Source organism: Leptosomus discolor, chromosome 6 (genome assembly GCF_034619465.1).
Source record: "Leptosomus discolor isolate bLepDis1 chromosome 6, bLepDis1.hap2, whole genome shotgun sequence".
In the NCBI taxonomy this organism is placed as follows: Eukaryota; Metazoa; Chordata; class Aves; order Leptosomiformes; family Leptosomidae; genus Leptosomus; species Leptosomus discolor.
This window is the reverse complement of record NC_141396.1, coordinates 67,006,129-67,024,369: the sequence shown is the minus strand read 5'-3', so window position 1 is coordinate 67,024,369 and position 18,241 is coordinate 67,006,129. Positions and strand designations below refer to the sequence as shown.

The window sequence follows — 18,241 nt, the reverse complement described above, 5'->3', positions numbered from 1 at the left end:
GAGCCGTGGCGGAAGTGAGGGGCGGGAGCAGCGCCGGTGAGGAGCGCGTTGAGGCGCTTCAGCGCATGCGTAGGAGGCGGACACGCGCGCGGGCGCGCCCCCCCCCCCCCCCACGCCGTGCAGAAAAAAAAAAAGGGCCGCCCGCGCATGCGCCAAGATGGCGGCGGGGCTGCGTGGGGGAGGGGCGGCGGGGCGCAGGAGTTGAGGGCGGCGGCGGCGGCGGCGCCGCCGGTGGAGGGGTGGGGAGGGGAGGGGGGGGGCAGGGGTGCACCGGGGGGAGCGGAGCGCACCGGCCCAGCGCGCGGCAGCGGGGCGGGGGAGGAGGGGGAGCGTGTTCCCGAGCATGCCCGAAGGGGCGGGGCTTCCGCCGCTCGACGCATGCGCGGCGTGAGGCGGGTGGGAGGCGCAGGGCCGCGGTGGCGGCGCTCGGCGAGGGTAACAATGGCAGCGGCGGTGGCGGCGGGCGGCGGGACCGGGCCCGGAGCCGCGACGGCGGCGGCCGTGGCGGTGAGCGGAGGCCCCGGGTTGGCGGCGCTGTCGGTGGCGCGGCGGAAGGACGGCGGCCCGACGGGGAAGTTCTGGGAGAGCCCGGAGACGGTGTCCCAGCTCGACTCGGTCCGCGTCTGGCTGGGGAAGCACTACAAGAAGGTGCGGCCCGGCGGGGGACGGTGGGACCGGGCGGGGGGGTTGGGGGAGCTCCCGGCCCAAGGGGCGGGGGGGGTGGGGGACCTCCCGGCCCAAGGGGCGGCGGTTTAACGGTCCCTTCCCGCGAGGGCGGGCGGGGTGCGGGGGGGGGGGGGGGGGGGGGGAGGCACGACGCCGCCGGCCTTTGTCAGCCGCGGCCTCGCCGCCGCGCCCGTCCCCGGGGCCGTGGCGGGGGGGGTGGGGTGGTGTGTGTTTCGGGATGTAGCAGCCCCCGGGAGAGCCTGGCGTGGGCCCGCGGTGTCCCTCAGGGACGCGGTGGTTCGACCGGTGCCCCGCGTCCGTGTTTACACCGGGGCGAGCTGCAGCGGTAACTTTCTTGTGCGGGCAAGTCCCGGCTCAGCTCGGCGGGGTTTGGTACGGCTTTCACTCAAACCGCGCCCCGGAGGTGTCGGTGTGTTTAAAGAAGGGGGAAAAAAACCCAACAATGAAAAGGCGCTGGTGCTGTTCAGACGGGTTTTCGGGGAATCTGGTTCTTAAAGCTCTGCGTTTGGGGCAAGTTCACTTCTGGTGTCGCTGCTCGCTGCGTGCTGCTCTTGCAGCCCTCTTCCTCTCTCACACAGTTCGCTCTGCTCTCTGATTCTTTGCTTTTCAAGTGTTTTTCCTGCGTGATGGTTTTGTAACTTTCGTTCAAAATCTAAGCCTTGAAATATTACCTGAGGTGAACTTTCCAGAAGCCAGGTCTATCTGTCTAGACGGCTTTGTCGCGATCCCGGGGAGAGCATTAGCTGGGCCAGAACGTCAAGGGGAGGTGCTGGACAACGTAAAGGTGCCTTCATCTCTCTGTTTACCGAGATGTGCCGTCCCTCCCTCCGTTCTTCACTAGGTTTGGCATCAGTCACCCACGGACGCGTTTGCCTGTGCTCTGCGGGTGCTGGTGGCGGGATTATTTGTGTGGCAGCGCTCTGAAACGGCCACCTGAACCGGGCTGGGTTCAAAACCAGCACATGCAGGTGTGTTTTACTGGTCCTTCCACATGGCTTGTTCGAGCGCGGCCACGTACAGTTGAGTTGGCACGATGGGGCGGAGGTCGTTTTCGTCGCGACCAGCTTGAGCTGTTGATGTTGATAAGGGGATTGTAGCATAAAAATAGGTCTTTGGTTTGACTTTATTTTGGCTGTGCTTCTCTGCTGTTCCTAGACCGCTGGGGAGGAGCGTTCTTTCCCTTCGTTTCATGACTGAATACCCACAAGAACACAATAAACTTCTGAAATAACCTTGAACTGGCACCTGCCATTTTGCAGAAGAGCAGGTCACCTCATTAGCAGCGTTAACAGTTATTGTCCCTGGCCGTGGGGAGTCAACCTACCTCGACCAGCCGGTTCTCACCTTGCTAGCCTGGCAGGGCCTTTCAGCTGTAGCTCGGGAGTGGGAGCTTTCATTTTGTGTGCCAGAGAGAAACTCCTGCGTTGTAATTGGTTTATGTGGTATTAATGGTTATAAAGATTAGGTGGTTCTATTTATTTCTTAAACTCTGGAAGGCAATTAGAATTGGGCTAAGAAGGAATCTTTACTGGGCAAGTAAATTTCAAGATGTTGTGTAAAATCCTCTAAAAAAATGGAGAATTATTTTCAGTTTGGGAAACTACTACTAGTTTTTAAAGATATATCCTTAATACTCTAAAGGGAAGTGTGAATTCCTTTTTCATGTGCAGTAAAGGGACTGTGGTTCATCTTGGGTCTGTTTGCGTCCTGCTGTAGGTGCCTGACTTTCAGAAAAGTACATGGTGATTATAGCTGACTTTTGCCCAGTTTGTGCTCTTAAAAATGGATACGTGTATGTCTCGGCAGTGGTGAAGCCGTCAGCTGTCATAGGTGTTGTGTCCAGCTCCGGGGACGTTGGGGACCGGCAGAGAATCCTGAGAGCAGCAGCGAAGTTGGTTGAGGATCCGGAAGTCGTGATGGGCAAGGGGAGAGTTAGAGATTTGCAATGACGAATCTTCTCGTTCTTGTCTTTAGATTAGACAAGGCTTCAAGTATCTGGGAGTTTTCAGTGTCTCTAGAATATAACGTAAGAAAAAGAGGTTTAAATAGTGGTATGGAAGACTTGCCCTGGGTATTGGAAGCCTGGCTGGTGGGGAGGAGTGGGCTGCCTAGGCGGTGTGGTCACTCTGTCAGAGAACTTTTGATGATAAAATCTCCTGGGCAGCGATGTGGGTTTTGTAGCTCTGCATTGCTGGGCTGGGCTGTTTTCCCGAGACAAACCTGGGCCTGTTTCTTCTTGGCTAACGTGCTGGCAGCGAGGAGAGCCCTTCCCTGGCCATGCAGAAGGACGGTGTGTGTGGGAGCTTGTGTTGGGGGGGCGCCGGTGGTGGGCGCAGGGTGCCTGTCAAGATGGAGGGAACCCCGGAGGGGCCGTTAGTGACAACAGACCTAATGACAAAACAGGATTGTTTGTTCCAAACTTCCTCCCGCTCCTGTGTGTGGAAGGTGTTTTGCGCCATTCCTCTGCCTTGGGGGTTGCAGGAGGTGCCCCCCTTCTTCCCAGGCCTTGGACCACGACATGGCTGTTTGAGCCCTTCTGCCCTGTGAGCTGGGAAAACGGGTTCGTGCTGTGGTTTTCGGGGCCTGGGAGATCTGATGGGCCTGCACGGCATTTGGGTGGACTAACTTTGTTCACCTGAAGGCGTCCACTGTGAGCAGAAATTTATAGTTCAAAAGTAAAAAATTCACTTTTTATTGTGTTAATGCTCAATGATCTCTAGTATTATGTGTTGTCCAGGTGGTTCCTTGACGTTAAGCAACAAGTTGCTCTTATTAAAATGGTTTGTTATAAAGCAGAGTTATTTCTTGTGTTTAGAATATCTTCCTAAGATAGTTTGTTGGGGTTTTTTTTTTGCGTATGTATTATGAAGGATGCAGAAACTAACCTTGGCCTTACAGCTGTAGTCCCCAAGGACTGTGTCCCAGTGTGTTCCTCGTGTCCAGCCCAGTATCTTGGCCTGCAGGAACTTCAGCTGCTCGGTGGCTCTGAAGGCTGTGCCCTGCCCCTGAGACAAAAAGCTGGAAAAGTGATTTTTTGGGGGGGGCAGGGAGGAGGGTGATTTTGATTTTTAAAGAACGAGTGGAGCGTTGTCTTAGAGGGTGGGTTAGAGGAGAAGACACCGTGGACTGTCCGTGCAGGCACCAAACCGTGCAGAGTGTGAGGGGGTGTCAGCACCTGGAAGTCCGGGGGGGTTTGTCGAGTCTCTGGGACCCCCTCGCCCCAGTAGCAAGTGCAGAATAATCAGTTTTCTTTCCGCCTTAACGGAGCCCGGCGCCTTGGACTGGTGCCGGTGGCGCGCGGCAGTGTTCCCGCGGGACGGTACCGACGGGCAGCGGCGCGGGATCCCTTTAGGCCCTTCTATTAATAAGCCCCAGCCCGGCAGCGAGGAGGGATGAGCCGCTTCGTGGCAGCTGTCACGAAATGGCAGTTGTTCTGCCCAGAGACGTCTGTCTGGAGACCACCTGCTTGTTCACCGCCGGCCAGGAGCTGCACTTAGGGGCATTGCAGTTCTCTTTCGGCTGGCTCCGACTTCTCGGGTCGGTGCGAACCTCAAGTACTTCTTCAGTGACTGACTTTGATTTAATGTGGGGGAGGATTTTCTCTGTGTCTGCAGCTCTTTTGTATCCTCGCCTTTAAAAAAGGCACGAGGTTTATAACCTAAATCAAAGTGTTTGAATGCTGGTTGTCCTTTCCCTGTTATTTAGCGATCTGAGCTGAAGTGTTTGTTGTTTTGGAGGAAGGAAAGGATTTTGTGCATCAGGGCTACAAGGCAGAGCCATAATGTGGTTATTTGAGGTCAGTAGCCACATCAAACCCGGGTAGATGGATCTGGCCCTCGCGCCTGTGACAAAGGCTTCCCAGAGCAGCTGCGGTGGCAGATCTTGCTGGTGAAGAGAAGCTGTTTGCTCTGCCAGCAGTGACTCTCTTACTCTTGAATTATTTGAGTTACACCAAAAGACTTCCGACCGTCTGTGTTTTCTGCTTAAGGCTATGTTTGTATTTCTGCGTGACGTGGAGGGGTCAGGAGAACCTTCGCCGGGTCAGTGGGGCTCTGGTGTTTCAGCCCTTGAGCAAAGTCCTCTGATGCTGAGGCTGTGTGTCTAGAACAGGGCATCGCTCTGTCTTAGGGAATTCGCGGTGTAGAAATACTCATTTACTGCAGAACCACTCTCTGCTGCTGTCCGCTGTGGAGACCAGCGGGAAACGGGCAGGTATGTTGGGACTCTGGTCCTCGTCACCTCGTCGCTTACAGCAGGCAGGGTGGTCTTGGTGACTCGTTTCCGAGTGACGAAGGAACCCTGCCAGAAACCCCTGACCTTTGGCTGTTTCCTCAGCGGTTTGAATTCTCTGGTTTTGTTGGCTTGTTTGTGTGAAGATAAGTTCTTTCTCTGGTTATCTTTTTCGTGCGCTATCTTCCCGTGGTTTATGGGAGCCTCAAACTGGAAGTTGAGAGAACCTTAACTAGAGGCTTGTGCTGGAGGCGGGTTTGTTCTCGGTGCCCCGAAGCAGCTGTGAGTTTAAGCAGACCCTGTGGCCCGAGAGGTGGGTTAGTGAAATTCTGGGGGTTTGGACTGGGTTTTTTTTGTTTTGTTTTAAATGATGGCCACAGGTACAGAATTGCTTTATGCTTTTGTTTCACTCCTGTGGGAGCCATCAGTACTTTGTCTTGTTGTGTTTTAAGCATTTTTGGTGCTTTATTAATTTTAAATGCCGTGTTAAACTTGATGCAAACAGCTCTAAGAGTTAACCCGTATTAAAAAAGCAAATGTAGCAGTACAGGTTTTTTTCCCCATTGAATGAGGTAAAAAAGGTTATGAGGGGTTTTTTCTGTTCAGTGTTGCCAGAATAAAGGCTGTGCCGCTTCAGAGAAAATATGCAAAAGCTGCTTCTGCATTTTTTATCTTCCTGGAGGATGCCTCCCGTGCAGAGCTAGAGGAGTACTGCTACAAGGTACTCTGTTTTACTGGGGAGAAAAATTGTGTCTGCCGCTCTAGGTGTGGACTTGGAGAGGTGCTGCAGCCAGGGGGGTGGGCACTCTTAGCTAGCTGGGCTGAGGTTGGAGCCAGTGCCTTTGTGGTTTGAACATGTTTAATGTGTGTGGCACGTGAACGCGTTCAGGACCAGAGCTGTCTCGGTAACAGCAAGGGGATTATTTAATACAAAGTCTGGCACTTGGTCTGCTGGGCTTTTCTTTTGGCATTTGTGCAAATTCTAAACCTGCCGTTTAGCAGATACCTGTTCTGCCTCCACCTTTTAATTTACATTGGTTTGATGGCGTTTTGGTGCAGCTATGCCAGTTGTAAGCTCAGAGTTTTATTCAGATTTGCATGAGGTGGTGGTGCAAAGGTTAAACGTGCAAACTGGTGGGAGCTTTGGGGCTGTTGGCTGTGGTACATGACGTCCGTGCACATCTAAGGTGGGATAATCAAACGATACAAAAAATAATGCAAGATAAATCTTGTAACGACAGGTATAAAAATACACAGCACTGCATGCATTTCGGTAATCATCCTCCTTGGTTCAGCAGCCCTTAGGACGCTGATAAAAAGGGTTCTGGCGAGTTCAGCAGCAGGGGTTGGAGCATGATCCCGTGCCTCCCTGCTGCAGCACGTCCCCGCCTGTGACAAAGGCGAGAGAAGGGCACGCTGCCCGCGGAGCTGACACAGGGGCTGCGGGGGGGTTCGGTACAGGTGCTGGGTTAACTGGGGTGTCTGAGCGAGGCTCACCCTCCGCCTTGCCATCCTGTCCAAGATCAGTAATTCCAACAAAGGATTGCTTGACCTGCTCTGGGGAATTCAGCTGCAGCCCCCAGAGCTTCTAGTCCAAAAATTACAGGGTAGTCGCTGGCTGAGAGGAGCGTGAGGGTCTCGAGGTTTTAAAAAGCCCCAGAGCGAAGGTCTTTCTCTTCAGCTGAATTCTAGCAGCGGTGACGACTGACTGTGGCTGCTGTTGGTATCTCTGGGGCAGCTGATGTGAATTGATGGGAGCTCTGAACTGGATAAACTGCTCACAGTTGCCTGCTGTTCCTGGGGGGGGGAAGAGGGTGGAGAAAAATGCAGCTTTGGAAATTTAGCCTTCTGTTCTTTGTGGGCTCAGGTTGCGGGGTTGGGTTTTATAGGCGGGGCAGGACACTGAGGAGTCCTACAGGTATTTGTGGCCTTCGAGTCGCGAAGGTTTAATTTCTCAGGCGTGCCTGCCTCTTGCGGGGCGCTGGGGGAACTCGTGCCTCGAGGCAGTCAGGTACTGCAAAATGGCCGTGGGAAAGTCGATGTCTTTGTGCGTCTTTGCCTGTGGAGGTGGTGCTTTGGGAAGCTGGTTACCTCTGACTGCTGTTTAACACCGCTGTGTTAAGCTCTCGAGGGTTCGGGCTCTCAAGATTTTTTTTAAGGGACTTTAGGAGGATCTGATTGGAGGGAAGAGCAGAGGCCTTATGGCTCACAGGGCTGCCCAGGTAGATGACTCTAGGGTAGCTAATGTTACTCCATATTCGACATGAACGAGTCGTGTTGGCTCTGCTCATGGCAGTCTTCTGGCACGGTGAGGAGGTTGCATCCAGTGGGCGAACCCTGCAGCACTAGGAGTGATGAACCCTCAAAAGCTGCGGGGCTTTTTGCATTCCATGCTGTGCTTTCCCCTTTTACATATATGCGTTTGATTAAAGTAGAGCCTTGGAAGTCTTTAGTTTGTTGTAAAGCCTTGCAAATGCTTTGTCCCCATCGGTTTTCCTCTTTGTACGTGACACGCTGTGTAGTACCAAATGGGTGCTCGTGGGATTAACGTGCAGCGGTTGATTACAGAAGGAGCTTGTAAAGTTGCTGTAGAAAGCTTTGTGTGTGTGTGTGGGCCAGAATTAGTCTGTTCCTTTATTAGGAGCTACAAATCAGATTGAAGTAGTTAATCTCTATCTAAAACACCGGCGGCCGTGATGAACTGATGGTGATTCACAGATACGCGCTGTATTTTAAGACTAAAGCTTGAAAAGTGCTTGTGCTTGGTGCTCCTCCTGCCCACACACCTGCCCCCCAGCCACACGGTGATCCTTAAACTGTGCCCTGCAACTGATAGAGTCGTCTGGGGGTTCAGTAAACGAGTCTTCGTGTTTTATTATCCTCTGTCTCAAGTAAGCGTGTGGTTTTTGTCTTTCAGTATGTTCAAGCAGATGCTCCTACCAATAAAACGCTGGCTGGGCTGGTGGTGCAGCTGCTGCAATTCCAGGAAGATGCCTTTGGAAAACATGTCACCAATCCTGCCTTCACAAAGCTTCCTGTGAGTATTGGGGTTAACCCACCGCTGTTTCAGCTGCCTCTTTTGTTCTTTCTCCAGTGTCCGTGCTGCCGGTGGGCGTCTGGGGGACTGGGAGATCAGGGCTTAGTCTGAGGCTTTTGTTGGGGCATCCTCTGGAAGGGGGGAGATAGCGCACCCCTTAAAAGCAGATTTTCGATGTAGTACAGCTTATTTTCTACACATTTGACATGATTTCCTGAATAGTGTGGAAAGGTTTTGGGTTCTGCTACAATTCTGTGTAAGCTCCTAAGTTTTAAGTCAAGACTGCTTGGACTGATGCGTCCTAAACTGGCTGAATCATGTGCACTTTCCGAAACAAACAAGTTTCCCTTGGGCATTTCTGGTGATTAAACACCAAACTTGTAATGCTGTCAATGCTGAAAAAGGGCTTTAGCGTGTTCTTTAGTAGCACATAGTGACTTAATTAGGCTGGCATAGTTTTCCAGTTGCTCAGGCCGTTGGAATACAGAAACACCATCAACGTTTTAAGGGTTGCTCGTTTGAAGTTCAAACTTGGCGCATCTTTAGCAGTGGTACCCTAGCGGTTGTGCTCAGAGATCGGCCCCGCTGTGCTGGAACCCTGCCTGCCACCACAGAACCTTGTCCAAGGGGGTGGGAAGTCTGAACAGCTGGCAGAGGGAAGGGGGTGCAGCCCATGGCGAGGACACAGCGGCCACGGGATCGCGGGTGTGCAGGGCAAGGACGGCAGCAGGGTGTAAGCGCCCAGGTGGCCGATTTAGGGTGGGTTTGGTGGGCCAAGGCAGCTGTCGTTAGCGTGAGCGTGTATGTGAGCGTTGTGGGCGTCAGCAGGGAGGTCTTTGCTCGTCTTTGCCACGGGGTGCTGACTGGGGACCTAAGGTCTTGCAGCCTAGGGTTCTGCTTAGATATATGTCCTAAGTTGGAAATATTTATAACTGACTGCAGTGTCAAACTGAAGCTGTTCCGGAAGCTGTTGAATGCAGAATAGCATCTTGTGTTATTTTATGGTGATTCTTTTTTGCCCCAGACGTTTTCCTTATGTAACTTCTTTTGTGAGGAGCGTAAATTCGTGCGTGTTGCCTTCAGAAGAGGGGCTTTCAGACTTGTCGGGTGAATCTCCTGGTGCTTCGCAAGGCACCACAAGATGCCATTGAGATGCAGCTCACCATCTCCTCCGTTCTGATCCCCTGATTCCTCAGTGGTGATGAGAAGCTTTAGGGGCAGAGCTGAACATTGCAGTGCTTTATTTTGTTGTGGCAGGGTAGACCATAAAACTACACCCATATTCAGCAAGTTAATAAACCGTTTGAGTGCTCTCTAGTCTTAAATCAATTTGTCTTATCTTAAAAATGGGTAATAAAGATTTCAGTGGCATTGTAAATAAGTTGTTCCTGTGTTTATTCTCACTGTTTCGAAGGTCTAATCTGATCAAATTTGCTCAGCTTAAGTTTACAGCAGTCGGATCTCTCTGCTCTCAATTACTTCCGACAGGAGGCAGCTCCTCGGTGCGTCTCCCTTTGTGTTGTTTTTACGTGAAAACGCCGTGTGCTCTCTCCGGACGAGGTTCGCGGTCGCTGCTTTAGACGTGTCACTCCAGGTCCCAGTTTGGGCTGCGGAGGAGGCCGTGTTGCTCTGCCGCAGCCCTTTGAGGACGTGCAGAATGCTTCAGCTCCGCAGGACGATGTCTGGCTTGGGAAGAGAGGTGGGGTGAAAGGGTGCCTGAAGTGGTGGTTCTGCCAGTTCGCCCGGGAGCCTGTCTGTTTGTTTCCCAAGCGCCAGCCAGCGTACCTCACCCTCGTTCTCTGAAGCGTCTGCTCCGCCGTGCTGGAGCAGTCGGTGGCGAAGGGCAGCTGGTCTCTGCCGTCAGTGTTCGAGGTAAAGCTCTCCGACCTGGGCTGCCTCTGAGTCGCTGCGGGCTACAGCTGTTGCAGTAAAGTTCAGACGTTTTATGTAGTGCTTCGAGTGGCTGAAATAGGCCTTCCCTCTGAGAGAGGGCTGTCCCTTCTGTGTTTAAGCTCCTGTTCTTGGCAAGGGTGCCGTGCAGTACAGGCCTGTGACTAGATCTAGGGTAAAGGAAGGACTGTTACAGCTCGACTGCTGTATGTGTCTTCTCGTTATTGCATTTAGAGGCGTATTGTCTAACCTTACTGATGCTCAAAAAAGAGAAAAAGCTGATTAATTCTCTCAAAGGCAGCCTTGCCTGTTTCACATAAAGGCTGTATTACGATATTGACTCTTAAGCTGGCAAGTTATAAGGCCAGTTGATCTTAATTGCCTTGTTATGATTGAATTTTGGGTAAAAATGTTGAAGGGAATCTGGTTTATTGACAGCTGCGTCTCTTCTGAGGAACAGGTTTTGTCGAATTGTTAAAAGCAATTTCCTTTTATGCTCGTAGCAACGACCACAGTTTAACGAGAGGCTCTTACTAGAGTCTGCTGACACTTGGAAGAAGTGATTTAGGTCTCTGAAAGAGATTGGTGTCCTATTTTTTTTTTTTCATGATTAAGTATTGGCTGAACTTCCAGTGTGTGGCAGCGCAATCCTGACTTACTAAAGTCGCTGCGGTTGCTCGTGCTGCTGGGGGCTGCCGGGTCGCTGAGCCCCGTGCCCGGCTGCAGGACGGCCCGCCGGCATTGCCCCGGCAGTGCGGGAAGGGGCCGCCTCGTCCTTGAAAGGTTTGGTGTGGGGAAGCTTGCTGAAGGCGAAGCTGCAGCAGCAGCCCCTGAACTTGAAGTAGGGAACGTTGGGTACGACGGTGGGATCAACGGTTTCCCGAAGTGCAGACGGGGTGAGCTTTGCTGCAGCGATTTCTGCAGTTGCGTGATGGGTCCGGCCCGTCAGCAGAAAGGGAAGCCTCGATTCTGGCTGACCCTGCGGGCGTGGGACAGCTGAAGATAAGTAACAGCAACTGACGTGCTGGTGCTGCAAAAATATTCTTTACAACGAGTCTTCTGGCTTCGTAAGGAGAGTTGTTTTTCTTTTCAGAGCAGCTCGGCGTGTTTGTAAACCAACACTCGCGTTCTCAGAGCCACGTCTTAACGGCAATAAAATCATTCAGCCTGTTAAAACATTTTGTTTTAGTTGAAGCTTCTGATCAGAGACTGCTCCGTCCCTAGAGGACTTTGGTTTGCTAAGAATAGCCCCGAAAGGCAGTCGTCTCGCAGGCTGGCGGGTACCTGTGTGCAGCTTTGAGCTCTCTGTTACCCTCTGGGCACAGCAGGGCTCTCAACAGAAGGCAGACCAGGAGCAGTTCTGTTCTTGTCAAGTGCTTACGAAGGGTTTTATGTTGGATGCTGATTTGTATTTGGTATAAATATATATCTGTATTTCTAAAAGGTAAGATAGGTGCTAGATCAGAAATGTTCCCAGTGCAGAAACACTGCTCGGAAGGCGGCTGACGGCGCGATGTCTCCAGCTTTGTGCTTTCTCTAGTTCCGGCAGAAGGCAGCTTGCTGAAAGCCGCTGGTAACTGGAGCCCAGCCCTTAAACAAGTCCCCAGATTCTCTTTTGGGAATTGCACAAGTTTTTTATTTTGATTGAGAAACACAGACTAGACCGATCTTGGTCTCTACGTTCAGCATGAGCACGGAACGTTGGGTTTCCTTTCCCGTTCTGGTAACCGGCTGGGCATCGTGCGCTGCACGGAGCAGCATCAGAGGGGGTCGGCTCCGGAGGGCCCCTTGGCACGGCCCTTGTGCGCTTCTGGTGGGGCTGGGAGGTGTGGGGCTGCGCTTCTGGCGGGGGGTCCTTCCCTGGTAGTGCCAGGGGGACCGCCGTCAAGGCAGAACATGGCTGCCTGCTGTGGGGGCTCAGCTAGGCGGTGGATCTGCCTCGTTTTGTCGTTTCAGCGGGTTATGAGAACAGCTTTCTCTCAATGTAGCTGAAGTTGTCCGGGAAAAGGACCCGTTTGCCCAGATAAGCTTTTTGAAAGTCCTTCTGGTCCTGTACAACAGTTGCCAAAAGCAGTTTGCGCTGTGATCGATGGAAGGAAGCGTTCCAGGGTAGCCTTCACTGAGTGCCTCTTTGTAAATGAATTTTTACATCTCACCAGAACTTTAAAAATAATAAAAAAAATCCCTTACAGTCAAATTGATGTATCGGTCATATTGTAACGAAAGAGAAGGCCTGGAGTTTTTATTTGTTCTCTTACCATGTCGTGTGTGGCTTTCTTTATCGCTGGTTAGTTCATCAGCGCTGTTGGTATTTTTCTTCTCCCCGTTCCAAACCCTGTGCGGAGAGCCGCGGGTACCCCGGGTGCCCCTGCGCTGCAGATCGCGCTGGAGGGAGGTTCCAGTGTTGCCTTTCTCTGGTCCTGGCTTCAGCTGAGCTGTCCTGTTCCCTTCCGTTTCTAAGGTGGCTTTGGCAGCAGCTCACTTTTCCAAGCACACACAAACATTCTGACCAGAGATATCAGTAAAACAGCAAAGAGGATTCCAAACTAGAATTTACCCGAAAAGTGTACCTTTCTGTGTAGGAAACAGTCCTGGTTTTTTAGTGACCTTTCAGAGAAAGGACTTGGTGGGACCCAGCAGAGCTTTTCGGTCTCCTCGTGCTCCTGTTTGAACTGTGGCTCGGCTGGGCTCTGCTCGAGTGGACGCTGAAGGAAGGCGTTGGAGCTGGTGTTTCAGGGCAGACGGGCACGGTGGCCTTTTCAGACCTCGACTTTCTGTCACGGTGGAGGAGGGCCGTGACAGCTTTAGGAGCCGTAGTGACTACGGAGCCCGGGTGTTGGTGTTCATTTCGAAGGATTTGTTTTGGTCTGCTTGATACAGGTGAAGAGCTTCTTAACTGACGGCTACGATTTTAGGTTTAATTTACTGTGAAATGGGTGTTCAAAGAGTAGTTTGGATTTCTGTTTTACAGCTATGCGGGGGGTTCTTTGCAAGCTACTCACGTAAGGAAGGACTTGGAGCCTTCAGATCTGTCAGGTTCTGCTGGCAAACGTGAAGAATTCTACTTAAACCAAATGCATTTAATCTTGAAACGTTCCTGTAAAGGAGAATATAAAACTCCAGAAGTGATTTATCTGGAAATTAAACTAGGCATGTGATAAGTTAGATGTCTAAAACTCAGCTAACAAGTAGGTATTCGTTCAGAATAATTACATGAAAGTCAATGTCACTGTGTTTTCACTTTTCTTTTGGGTTCTAGGCAAAGTGCTTCATGGATTTCAAAGCTGGAGGTACATTATGTCACATTCTTGGTGCTGCTTACAAATACAAGAACGAACAGGGCTGGTAAGTTTTTATTTTTGATTTATACACCTCTTGCATGAACTTAAGCACATGAAATGCCTATGCAAACTACTTAAAGGTAATACTTTCTGGAGAATTGGGCAGGCAAGGGAGTTGGAGATGGGAAGAGGAAATTTTTTCCTGTTTTGCTGATGGTAGCTTTTATAAGACACACCCCCACGCTTCTAAATTTAAAGAGAAGTTGTCCAAGTGTAATGTCTTGAGCCTGTAGGTTGGAAGTTAATTAGAAGCCTGAGGGTTTCTTTGGCCATTTACTTGCCATTTGACTGAGCAAATCAACCAGTGTCTTAGAATCGCTGTTTCCCATCTAGAAGATGTAAATCCATGAACGGGGAGCGTAAGTAGTTGAGGCACTGCCCACGGAGCTGTTGACACTAGTATTAAAACTGTTCTTGTGACATGCTAGTAGTGCTTTGGCCTGTGTGTTTCTAAGTTCTAATCCTCTTTCCAGGACAGCAGTAGCATGAATTACTATATTTGAGAACATTGGAAAAAATGTGAGGGTGAAAAGCCGGTAGATAAAAGTAAGCAGAGACTGTTCTTGTACATGGATTTAAACCGTTTCTGATCTGGTGTGGTGCAGACCTGGAACTGACTGTGCTTGTGTTGCCCACGAGAGCAAATTAAAAGGCAGCAGTAAAGCTGGTTTAGCATGGTCGGTTGTCTTTAGACCTCGTTTATACTCCTATCAGCTGAAGGGGTGTCTGAGGTGGAGGTGTCGGGACGCTGGGATGGGTAAGCTGCTGCTGTCAGGTTTTTTCCTACTCCAGTGTTGCCACCACCGAGGACACGATAGATGGTTGTGGCGTATCTTTCAGGAGTGTCTTGCTACCTCTTTGCCGTAAGATCAAGGAGTTAAATGGCTCCTACTTCATGAATATTTAAACATTCTAATTTTTTTCCAAATAAATTTATTTTTCAGTCATTGGAAGCTGTCAGCAAAACTTAGATACGTGATTGCCTCCTCTCTTCTCACTCTCTTGCTGATTCGTCAAAACTAGTGTGGGTAGTGTCTTGTGTTTGTGCATGTGGGGTGTAGAGGGAAGTAATACTTGCATTTAACTGTGAGACCAGACGTAGAGCTTGGAATGTATCCTTCACTGACTCAACCAAATAATATGTGGTGTTTTGCCTGAAATATGATTTATTTTTTTTAATGGTTTGCATTGTCGCTCTTGCTTAACCTGTTTGTGAATGATCTGTCTTATAGGAGAAGTACCTTTCCTCGTCACACGAGGTATGTCTGAAAAATGCACTTACCCAGTGCAGCTGGACATACCTTGTCTGTCACTGCAGTTCAAGTAGTCGTTTGCTAAAACCTGACAGAGGAGAGCAGTTAAACTAAGGACAGGAAGAATTAGTACTGCTGTTTTATCTAAATGGGCAACTAAAAAAAGTGCTGTGTCCTAATATATTGACATGCTTCTCTTTAAAGTGTGGCTTTCAAAAGCAGGCAGGGATTTGGGGACGTACGTGGCGTTAAATGAATGCATAACGCAGGTTTTGGGTGACCAAATGTGAAAATTTGGGTCAGACTTGAGTGCTGTAAGTGTCTGTTTCACAGGTACTTTGACTTTATCAGTCTGGGTTAGCTGGTGTGTGTTGGCATTTATCTTCCTTCCCGGCCTCGAAACCCTTACCTTGGAGAAGGGTCCGTTTGAACACGGGCCGTGAAGCCGCCCGTGGCTGAATGCTGGAGAAGGGGCTTGGTCTTGGCTCTTAAAATCCCGCGTCCTACAGGTGTAAAATACTCCTTGTTGTGCAGTGAGCTGACAGCCTTCTTGATGGCTGGCCCTACTTCTAGAAGTCAGTGTAAACCTCCCAAGGTGCGCAGCGCCCTTGAAAGAGGTCGTGCGTTTCTGCTACAAGTGAAAGAGGATTCTGATAAATAAGCCGGGATATTGCCTTAACTCGTTCGCTGGGTCCGTAGGGCGAAGGGAAGAGTCCTCGGTGCTGCTCTAGGAGAGAAGCCAACACCACTGATAGGGAATGTCCCTAGAGCCGCCCAGCACTGCAGCCCGTGCGCGTGGCGCCACCGGCACGGGCAGTTTCTCCCCGAAAGTGCTAGAGAGCCTCCAGCGAAGGAAACCGTGGTGGTCTTCGGTTTAGTAGTGTGATATTGCTGTGACCCCATCGTCGTGGGGCAATGGGTTTCATGACTAAAAATCAATCTTGCTTTGGTTTACCTTCGTTGTTTATCTATAAACTTTAAAAATTGATGTGTGACTGGAAACAAGCGTGTGCTTGCAAGCAGCTGTCATCAGATATGGGCGCAGGAATGAATTCTTGTGTGTTAAGTTGTTAAAGCCTGTCAGTCGCTGCGTGGTAACGACGTGCTGGCTCTTTCACGGTGCCAAGGGTACAGGGCACTCGGGTTTTAGGTGCTGAAGTCCCCTCTGCCGGTATTGCCGCTCCTGAGGAGCAGCCGCTCAGCGCTCCAGTTAAGAGCTTTTTCTGACTCTAGCAACAGCTTTTTCCAAAACTTGGGAGGTACAGAAGTGCACCAGACGTACGTCTCGGAGTCAACCCGATCATCTGAACGTGGCAGGGTGCTTTGGAACAGGCTGAAGGGCCGAGGGTCAGGCCCAGAGCTGTTCCAGAGGCTGCTCCAGCGCTGCTTCCCTGGCTGGCAGTGGTGGTGCTGGCGCAGGCACCTCCGGGTGCTGGGCTTGGCGAGGGACTGGCTGTGGCCCTGTTATTGTCCCACCTCTCGGGTTCAGGGGGGGGGGGGGTCAGCATCCAGAGTCTTCACTTGAGTTGATTCATCCGTGACTTCTGAATGCCTGTAGGGTTCAGGTGGGGACGGCAGAAGGCCTTTGGGGGGCTCTTGTGGTTCTGCCCAGTAGAAAGTCTCAGGTTTGGTGTTTTCCCCCCCATTCCTCATAGACACTTAAATCTGCAGTGTTGTTTCAAGAATTTTGATTACTTGGTCAATGAAGTAGCAAACTTTATAAAGTACCGGAGTCCAATAAAGATGGTCATAAAAGCTTACATGGATTCTTAGCTCCCTGTGTGGTGTCGGGGGGTAGCTTGTTCTCGAGTAGGTGAGTCGTTCACAGCATCTCAGGCAGACAAATTGCTGTGTCTTTCCTGGGTTCGAATCTGGGGCTGGTGGATGGGTACAGCTAAAAGTAAGGGAAATGTAAGAGCTTGTTCACGGTTTTCTCATCTAGTTGTTGAAATCCATCGTGAGCATTTGATTATGTTTCTGTTTAATTATCCCTTGTGACTGTAGTGGAATGCACAACCCTGCTACGGGGTTTGTTGGACAACGCCAACCTTTGTTTCTCCGAAACATTTCACAAATCAGTTGCGTTTTGTTGATTCGGTTCATTGTGATTTTTTTTTTCTTGCTTGTGAGGGCTGCCAAGTGAAGCAAAAATACTTGTGATTGTGCTTTACGTGTTCTTACGTAGCTACCGTGATACACTGTTTTTTATGTGGAACATGAAAGATGCTTGACTGCTGAAGGGAGGAGAGTTGAATTTGATATTTTTGAATCATTTTCCTTAACAGGCGGAGGTTTGACCTGCAGAATCCATCCCGCATGGATCGAAACGTGGAGATGTTCATGAACATTGAGAAAACACTAGTGCAGGCAAGAAATGATGCGTTTGCGTGCTCAGGGGAAGGGATTTGCTAGCTTTTTGTGGACCTCAGCTGTGACCCGCTGAAGAGTTTCATCCTGGACTTCTGTAGCAATATGATATTCTTCCCTCCCTCTCCCACGTGTTTTATCGCTTGAGAACTTCAGAATATTTTCATTGATATTCAGCAGATAGGTATAGGGCGAGAAAAAACTGTAAGGTAGGAGAAAGCATCAGAGTGTCTCAGTCTTCCTGGGAAAGTAGCACCCTTAGGGCTGAGTAGCCTCTGTCCCTGACCGTTCGATTGCTGACTCTCTTGAGACTTTCAGCTTGATACAAGTTTTTTTTCAGGTGAGGGTATATTTTAGACTGTTTTACTTGCTTTATCAAGCAAGTTATTACCAGAAGATAGCAGGTAACAGCTGCGTGGAGTCTTAATTTGAAGTTAAATTGTTTTAATTGCTGTGTATAACAGAATCTTTTTTTCAAACTCTAAACCCAAGCTCAGTATATAGTCAAGATGGAGCTTTCAGGTGCTTGTTAAAAATGGAAATAAGAGGAAGGACAGCAAAAAGAAACAATACTCCTCTCAAAAAAAACTATTGCCGTGGTATGGTGGTTTCAGTACATAATACAGTACATGTTAAAATCCAAAATAAAACGGATGTGTACCTGCAGATGTCATGGAAATGCATGGATCTGCATGTCAGTGCAATGGGGCGGGTTCAGACTGGGAGGCCGACACACAGGGGACTTAAATTCCCTTTCAAGCAAAGTCTTCCCGAGCCTCTCAAAAGTTCTTTGAGAGGAAAGTCGTGGTTTCCATTATGATGTTGTGAAAGCAGGAGCGTGAGAACAGCTCAGTTGGGTCACGTTCCCTCTATCCCTGATGATCTCTGGCAGAGCTGACGGCAGATCTGCAGAGACCAGAGCGAAACCCGGGATAAGACCTGGGCGGGGAGGTGTGCCAAGGAAATGCTGCTGCCACAGGGGCCTCCGGAGCTGGAGCGGGTGTGCCGTGTCACGCCGGGGAGCTGTTATGGGTGCCTTCGGAGCGTTTTCAAGCAGTGGTGATCTTAACAGGAATTTTTTGATGCATGTCACAGGCAGCCTACTAATTTCTTACTGAACTTCTCATTCCCTCCGCTAGAACAATTGTCTGAGCAGACCGACCATCTACCTCATTCCGGATATAGAATTGAAGTTGGCGAATAAATTGAAGGACATTGTCAAACGTCACCAGGTAACCGCTGTTAAATAGCAGATCTTGGGACAAATGTTTTGTCAGTTGTGAGATAAAATGTATTGGCCTGACGTCAGGGCACCGGTTACGTCTGGATCGTGTCTGACAACACGAGGCAGCAGCAGCAAGTCACTTAGGGCTGGAAGTTCAGCACTTGTAAGATGCCATCGGTGGTTACACTGGTGTGGAGGCTGAGTCACGGCT

At 50.4% G+C, this 18,241-nt stretch overlaps 1 protein-coding gene across 1 annotated transcript in view; it reads left to right on the top strand.

Annotated features, from left to right (window-relative positions):
* Window positions 1-378: 378 nt before the first annotated feature.
* SMARCC1 (SWI/SNF related BAF chromatin remodeling complex subunit C1) overlaps window positions 379-18,241 on the top strand; it is an 84,890-nt gene continuing 67,027 nt past the window's right edge. The window contains exons 1-5 of the mRNA XM_086466319.1: window positions 379-648; window positions 7,835-7,954; window positions 13,104-13,189; window positions 16,724-16,805; window positions 17,945-18,037. Of these exons, the coding sequence (XP_086322445.1) occupies window positions 379-648; window positions 7,835-7,954; window positions 13,104-13,189; window positions 16,724-16,805; window positions 17,945-18,037 (651 nt within the window). The remainder of the gene's footprint in view (window positions 649-7,834; window positions 7,955-13,103; window positions 13,190-16,723; window positions 16,806-17,944; window positions 18,038-18,241) is intronic.